Consider the following 8,213-nt stretch of genomic DNA (forward strand, 5'->3'; position numbering starts at 1 on the left):
TCAGGAAGTCCACACACATACACATACATGCATATATATGTATATGTATATATATATATATGTGTGTGTGTGTGTGTGTGTGCGCGCATATGTATATGTATGTGTGTACATGTATACACACATGCATACACATGTATACATGCACGCACACATACATCCTAAATCCCCCCCCGCTATTGGCCAGGGTCCTAATTCAAATAAATGCATCCTCCCGAAGGAGCAGGTTGAGTGCATGGGGGTGGGAGAACGAAGCTGGGCAGCACTCACCCTTCTGCTGTAGGGCCAGTTGCCTCTTGGTTTCAATGTCCTGCAGTGTGGCCGCTAGGTTACGGGGCAGGCTCCCTGTGCCATTCTGGGTGAGGAGGGCACTCTGGGGGGAAAGTTAAGCACATCAGGGTCCTGGTAGGGGGGACTGGAACCCCTTCCCGAAATCTCAGCCTCCCATACATCTCCTACCTTTCCCAGGGAACTCTTCTAACGATTCCGATTGGGCCCACCCCCATCCTCAATGTGAATACAGCCCAGCTACACACACGCACAAACACGCACGTGCATGCAGGGACGCCCTCTCCAAGGCAGGCCCCTCCTTGCTTTTACCTTCCCTCACTAACCCCGCGTCCCCCAGTCCCAGACCTTAGGAGAGGGGCTTCGGCCCAGGGTGGCAACACTGAGCTGAGAGGAAGAAGATGAAGACCCAGAGGAGGAGGGGATAGGCCCACTGCGGGTACGAGGCAGGGGGCTGCCAGCCTCACTCTCCATCTTGGAGCGGTAAACCTGAGAAAGAGGAACAAAGCTCGCTCAGGACAACCGCAGCCTCCCACGTAAAGCAACCGCCACCGTACAAGGCGATTCTGACCCCAGGGGGCTGGCCTCACACCGTAGCAGCCTCTGCCTGGTACCAGACAAACAGAGCCACAGTGGGCCAGTCCCTAACAGCTCCGAAACAGTTGAAGTTTGTCTTCCTCGTCTTTTCCTATTTGGCTTCTTTGACAGCACCTTTCAACTCCCCGCAGAGAGCCCAGAATCCTCAGGCCACCTCCCAACTTTAGCCCTCACCTCCCCACTGGGGCCTGCCTACCCTGAGCAGTATCTGCTGATACGAGCCCCACTTTTGTCCTGGTTCCTGTCCAGACCTACTTTGGGTAGGGTCTTAGAAAAAACCTGATGAGCCAATTCATGCCAAGTTATTAATGGCTCACCAAGTTCCAAGAGGAGCGAGACTGTTTTCTTCTTGTCCCCAATATGGCAGAATTAGGAGTAATGGGGTGGAAGCCTGAGAGACAAGTTCAGACCTCTCAGAGATACCCATGAGGGGAAGGAACTGTTCTGGGGAGGCAGTGAGCTCCCGCTCGTTAGATATCTTTAAGCAGAGGCTCGATGCCTCTGTTGCAGACATTATAGCAGTGGTTTCTGTCCAGGTTCATATGAGATAGACTGCTCATGAGTGGGGAACCTGTGACTTTAAGGCCATATGTGGCCTTCTAAATCCTCAAGTGCAGCCTTTTGACGGAATCCAAATTTTACAGAACAATCCTCATTAAGGTCACATGTGGCCTTAAGGCTGCAGATTCCCCACCCCTGAGCTAGACCCATGCCCCTTATCAGCTTATATCACAAATTCTGTGTTTCCATTTTATAACTCACGGGGATGAAACAATCCACAGAATCTGTTCCAAACCTTCTTTCTTAAGTCCCCAACACGGCCCCCATCTGTCAGCAGATGACTTCAACTTTCAATCAGAAAACTAATGCCATCTACCAAGAACTCCCTCATTTCTCCCACTCCACACCTCAAATCCCCCTGACACTTCCACCTGTCCTCACCTCCTTGCTCCAGACTCTAGGATGGCTCTTCTCGTGGCCAAGGCTAACCCCATCACTTGCACCCTCAATCTCCTTCCCTCCCTATCTTCCCTAGGAGCTACTCTCCCCACATAATTTTCAATCTCTCCATTTCCACCAGCTTCTTCCCTATCGCCTCCAAAATGCCTAGGTCATTACCATCCTTCCAAAATCATCACTCGGTCCTTTTATCCCCTCCAGCTACCATCCTATTTTTCTTCCCCTTTCCTGCCAAAATCCTAGCATCATCTACAATCACCACACTTTCCCTCTTGTTCATCCTGTCACGGTATTGCACTCAGGTGCAAAGTCTGATGGCCATTTAATCTCAGTCTTCATCCTCCTTGACCTCTCTGAACCCAAAGGAATGACTCTTCATTGGTGGCCTTGCAGGGACCACTGAAGTGATTGGTAGAAGGCTGGTAGATGAGCAGACTAAGGATGAGAGGCCATTTCAATGCTCCTCAAATTATAGGAACCTTGTAGGCAGTTTCTTCTATGCCCTCTATGATTTTCCACAGGACTTAGTTCTCCAGCTCAATTTTCAAGGACTCCACACCATTTTATGTGTAATGGCTGTCTCTGTCTTCTATATGGATACGTCTTGTCTCCCCAATCTAAATATAAGCTCTTTGAGGGTAGGGACTGTTTTGATTTTGTCTTTTTCAGTCATCTATCACACAGTGCCAGGCATATAGAAGAGCTCAACAAATTTATTAATTTAATCATTAGTGTATTGATTAATCTGATAATTTAATAATTTATTATCTTGGCCTCCTGTGTACTGCCTCTCCCTTGGACATCATAGGATAATAAGATGTGGCCAATCTGATCCAGGAAACACCAGTCCTAGAGGATATAACCTCACACTCAGAGCTAAGCTAGCTAGGCAAATTCTCCCCACCCCATCCCCAACCATAGACATGAGAATCATCTAGTATTTGGAGCTTAGGGATCAGAGGGAAGTGCCAGAGTGGAATCTGCCACACATAGAATGATCAATCAATATCTATTGACTAACTGCTCTATATCCACATCCTCCTTCTCACCCTGGTTCCAGTCCCTTAGAGGAGATGCCAATCTGACACTTCCTTGGAGCCCTTTCATCTTGGCTTTTGACTGAGGGGCAACCCCCCCCCCCACAAAGGCAAAAGAGCTTCATGGTCCCTGGAGCCCCATTCCCATGCCCCACCTCCATTATTCTCAGCAAGAGATGCTCAGTCTAGTCTGAGGTGAGAGCCACCAGGAATAAGAGAGCAGAAAGGAACAGAGCTGGAGTCGGGGTTGAGTTGCGGGGGGAGGGGAGGCGTTACCTGCAGCTGTCGGGAAGCTTTGGCGGGCAGAGGTGGAGGGGAGGAGCGGGGGGAGGCGGATGAGCCAGCCCCAAACCCTGCCATGAGCTCCTGGTACCACTGCTCTAAATCTAGGGCAGGAAGGAACAGCTTCTCCATCTGGAGAAAAAGGGGGAAGAGAGGAAGAAGGGGGAAGAGAGAAAGAAAGAGGGAGGTAGAAGGAGGGAAGAGTAGAAGGGAAGAGGGCAAGGAAGGAAAAAAACAGAGAAGGAGGGAGGAGTAAGAGGAGAATAAGCAGGGAAAAAAGAGGGGAAAAGAAGGGAAGGAGAGGAGAAAAGGGGAAAGGAGAACAAAGAAGGGGGAGGAAAAAATGGAGAGGAGAGAAGGGGAAGGGAGTAGGGTGAGGGATCAGGAAGAAGGAAGTAGAAAGATGAAAGTGAACAAAGAGAAGGGTGGGGAATGAAGGAATATAAAGAGAAACACAGTGAGAAAGCCATCACGTTGAAGATCCAGAGAGCAAAGAGAAGCAGAGGCCTCCATTGCCACAGAAATGCCCGTATGCCAAAGATTACACCCACCAGTCAGACCCCGCGGGCTCTGGGCACTGCCTGCTAATCCAGTAGGCCTGCAAGCCAGGGTAGGCAGGACCAGAGCTTCTGACATTGGCAGCCCCAACAGCCACATCGCAGCATTGACAGACACACACACACACACACACACACACACACACACACGGACACACACACACACACACAGACACGCCCACGGATGATTGTACGGGGAAAAGCAACAATACAGGAACCACAAACCTCGGGCAAGACGGAGGAAGAAGTAGAAGAAGAGGAGGATGGCGGCACGGGAGGAAGGCAGGTGACTTGAGGCACAGCTCGGAAGGCAGAGCCTGGGAGGGGAGGGCCGAGTGTGGGGGCTGGGGACGTGGGCACAGTGCCTGTTTGGCCACTGCCCCACATTTCCTTTAGCTGCTCAAGCGTCACATACTTGGGGGCACAAGGCATGGAGGGAAAGCGAGAAGTCAGCAGAAAGGCAATGCCCAAGAGAAGCCCCCTAGCCGGTTGGTAAGGGAAAGGAAAGAAGATGAAGGGCCAGACACGAGGGGCTGGCCTGCCAGCTGGGAATTCCTATCGCATCCAGGGCACCCAGTGAACTGGGGTTTCCCATGCCCTTGGTATTCTCACAATGTCAGTAGGAGGTCTAGCACCTTCCATATGCCATTAATTGCTGAACAGGCATTGAGATGCCCTGAAAAAAAAGAAAATAGCTATTCCAACCCACCCTGTGCCAATCCCATGCCAAGCCACCCATGCCCCTCCCCTGTTGGGGCACAGGGTCATGCCCCCTTTGGGAAGTAGTTTCCTTAATCACTGCTGATGTCTCCTTGGGCGTGAGATCCAGAGAGGCCTAGAATGGGGAGTCCACTAGGCACACAACGAACATCGGTGGCGGGTACCTCATTGGCAGGCAGGGAAAGAGTGAGAGCGTGGGGGGGAGGAGCGGAAGCACTGGGGTCCAAGCGGGCACAGAGCTGGAGAGCATCTGCCAGACTCACATATTCCTAGACCACACGGCAAGAACAAGGAGGAGGAGGGAGAAGAGATTAGCAGCACACTGCCCTGGCACCGGGCACCCATCACTCCAAGCCAAGTCAAAGGACCAACAGTCCATGCTGGACAGGCAAAACCAAATCCAGAGTTGGGGCAAGAGGAAAGGAAACTGTTTAGTCTTCCCCCACAAGATCCACCATGGGATGGGAACCCTGGCACCTTCCTGAGAGCAGCTTCTGTCTCCATAGCCTGGCGACACCCAGACCTTATAGGCAAAGATACGCAGTCCTCATGTCACCAAGCTTTGCCACCTTGGCTTCTAACTCTTTTGGCTATAGGGAATCATAACCCTCCAGACTGGGCATTGGGTTTGTCCCAGGTTAATGCTTACAAGCATGCCACTCAGTGCCCACTGAAAATCAGAGCCCATATTCAAGGTCTCCAAGGTTCACATGCCTGAAAGATAGTGGGTACCCACAACATCAGGAACACACACATGCAGCCTCAGCTAATTAGCATAAACACCACTGAGCGCCATCTTGGACCTCCATCTACCCTTAGAGAAGATGGGGGAAAGGAGGAGGTAAAGGCAAGAGGCACCATCAGGAAGATAAGAGGGCTCCCAGGAAGAGACCCCAAGCAGGTATCAGCGAAGGATCCTGGCAGGAAAGATGGTATGGTACCTAGATGCTTGGTGCCCTGAACAGTGACAGAGCAATCTGCCATCTCCAGGCAGGGCCAGGCCATGTACATCACAAGAGAAGAGGTGGGAGAATTTTTTTTTTTCTTAAGATAGGAGATGAATGAAATAGAAAATATGAGCAAACAAACAAAATTTGGCATATTGGTTTGGCACAGGTCAACCAGACACATTATGTTAGGAAAGAATCTCTCTCTCTTACACACACACACCCAGAGTTCCAAATTCTGGAGCCAAAGCCATCATCCTGTGTTTGCCACCAACACCACTGCATTTTTCTTTCTCCGGGCTGAGCTGCAGCAATGGGGGCCAAGCAGGCACAGGCAGCAGGCATGCAATTAGCAGTGATTACCTCTTGTGTCTTGGGGCAGAGCTGGGTGGAGGCGGGTGGGGTTAGGGGGCCAGCAGCAGCCCCGGGCAGGGTGGGCCTGAGCAAGGAGCCCAGAGCCTCAGTCTCCAGCCCCAACTCTGAGGACTCAGAGATATGCAGTTCATCCTACAGAGAGGGGTTGTGGTGAGTATGGGGTCCTCACATTCTTACTCTCAGTTCAGTCACCAACCCCAGGCCCAATGCACGCTATGGGTGGGGAAGGAAGAAGCTAGGGGAGAGGCTAAAATAGTGTGAAGCGAGGAAACAGGTAAAGAGATGACAGAGAGATACATATATGTGAATCCCAGGGCTAGACCAGTACTAGAGGTAGGTTCCATTCCTGGCACACGGACATAAGCCTGTATTTCATGCCAGGTGCCCTGCAGCAGTCAGATAGAGCAGGAAGAAAACTGTTCTTAAATTTAGAAGACCTGTGGGGACTTTGACCAGACTGGTTGTGCTACACAGGGCAAAGCTGTTTAAGCTTTCCAAGCCTCAGGTTTCTCATCACTAAAATGGAGATAATAAGACCTGAACTCCCTACCCTAGCAGGATCCTTGGGACCTTTGCAAACCTTAAAACACTATAGAAACACAAACATTTATAATTGATTTTTGGAAAAGGCCCCAGTGCCTACTTGAAAGACAACAACCTGGCTCTAGATTTTAAAACTTGTCCTTACCTCCCCCTGCTATACAGAGAGGGAGTCGATGGATGTCAAACATGACATATAATGTCAGACTTTTTGTAGATGTTGGTTAATGTTGCGGAATTTCCCCCCCTTTTCACTGTTTGTTATGGGAGATAGTTCTATACATAAGGAAATGTCAATGATGCAGAAACAAAAGATATTAATAAGAGTTTTTAAAATCAAAATAAATAAAAACCAGACCTTAAGTCCAGTGCTCAAGGAAGGGTGGTTAAATTTCCTGCAATACCTGGGGCACCCAGCTTCGTGACACCTCACACCAGCCACCCCCTATCCCAAGTCTCTTAGCTGCCTCTGGAAGCAAAAATCTCATCTTCAGTTCATCAATACTTGATATTCCAGAGCTTTAGGGTTCCTTAACAACGTCACCCACTGGGGCAGCCTGTGTATCAGGACATTGCAATGGGCTCCCCCGGAATAAGAAAGACAACTGAAATGCAGAAGTTGAGAACCCAAATCCTAAATTCCCTACTCCCAAATACTGGGTTTAATATAGAACCAAGTCGGAGGCCTGCCCCACCTGCCCCACTCCCCCAGACACATACACAGTCACTCTCCAATCCACATTTAAACATTAGAGGTGAAAGTATGAGGACGGTCCTCAGGGTGATCTCTGTGGCTCTGAAGCTTCCCATACCCTCTCCAGCCCCAGAACTCAGTTACCTCTTTGAGCGCTGATGTTGTCTTAGGGAAAGGCCTCCCCCCTGTGAGGGAATGGTATCTTCTCTCCAGTGCTACTAATTTCTCCTTCTCCTAGAGTCCGGAGTAGCCAGGATAGAATAGGGAGAGACATCTTGATAAGGCTCTTCGCAGTTCATCCCAACTCAGGCCCCTCACTTCTTAACTCCTCCCTCCCTGGCACTAGCCTCTTCCTTCCCCATCCCTGGTCCCCAGCCCCACGCACCTTCTGCAGCAGCTGCAGGGACGAATTCTTCTCTCGGGCCAATCGCTCAGATTCCTGAACAGCCTGGGCCCGGATCTGAGTCGCCTGGTTTTCCAACACTGCTAGGCGCTCCTAGGGAAGGGGACAGGAGGACAGCTGGTCAGGACACAGGACAACAGCACACTGGACATGATAGGTGCTTAATACTATTCAACAAGCTTTTGTAAAGTACCTACTATGTTTGAGGCACTGAGGAATACAGAGACAAGAGAGTCCCCGCCTTCAAAAAGCATATATTCTACTAAGGAACAGAACATGTAAATAGATAAGTAAATTTTGAATTGTTTGTTGAAATGCTTCAGTAGTGTCCAACTCTTTGTGACTCCATTTGGGGTTTTCTTGGCAAAGATATTAGAGTGGTTTGCCATTTCCTTCTCCAGCTCATTTTATAGATGAGGAAACTGAGGCAAACAGTGTTAAATGACTTGCCCAGGGTCACACAGCTAGGAAGTGTCTGAAGTCACCTTTGAACTCAAGAAGACGAGTCTTCCTGATTCCAAGTCCAGTGCTCTATCCACTGCACCACCTTGCCACCCAGATAAGTAAATACAAGCTAATTTAAGGAGGGTAGCCCCAGTAATTAAATCAATCAAAAAGGTTTCCTAGGAGGTAATGCCTGAGCTAAGAATTTTAAGAGGTGGAAGTGAGCAGGGGAGCATTCCAGGCATGGGGGACAGTCTGTAGAAAGCCACAAAGGCCAGGGATGGGGTGCTGAGTTCTGGGAGCAGCACATTGAACAGAATATAAAATGCACAACAGGGAGTAGTTGTTTAAATAAGTTTAGAAAGAAGGTTG

General features: G+C 49.8%; 1 protein-coding gene across 9 annotated transcripts in view; it reads right to left on the reverse strand.

Annotated features, from left to right (window-relative positions):
- PHLDB1 (pleckstrin homology like domain family B member 1) overlaps positions 1–8,213 on the reverse strand; it is a 64,120-nt gene that overhangs the window by 14,046 nt on the left and 41,861 nt on the right. For 4 of the 9 annotated variants that reach the window (XM_027835617.1, XM_027835619.1, XM_027835618.1 and 1 more), the window contains 6 exons: positions 7,380–7,490; positions 7,139–7,228; positions 5,749–5,892; positions 3,156–3,293; positions 634–774; positions 268–370 (listed from right to left, as the gene is read on the reverse strand). In XM_027835617.1, coding sequence (XP_027691418.1) covers positions 268–370; positions 634–774; positions 3,156–3,293; positions 5,749–5,892; positions 7,139–7,228; positions 7,380–7,490 — 727 coding nt within the window. The remainder of the gene's footprint in view (positions 1–267; positions 371–633; positions 775–3,155; positions 3,294–5,748; positions 5,893–7,138; positions 7,229–7,379; positions 7,491–8,213) is intronic. The other 5 variants (XM_027835623.1, XM_027835621.1, XM_027835624.1 and 2 more) reach the window with 3 other exon arrangements.

Source organism: Vombatus ursinus, unplaced genomic scaffold (genome assembly GCF_900497805.2).
Source record: "Vombatus ursinus unplaced genomic scaffold, bare-nosed wombat genome assembly UNPS02014816.1, whole genome shotgun sequence".
Taxonomy (NCBI): Eukaryota; Metazoa; Chordata; class Mammalia; order Diprotodontia; family Vombatidae; genus Vombatus; species Vombatus ursinus.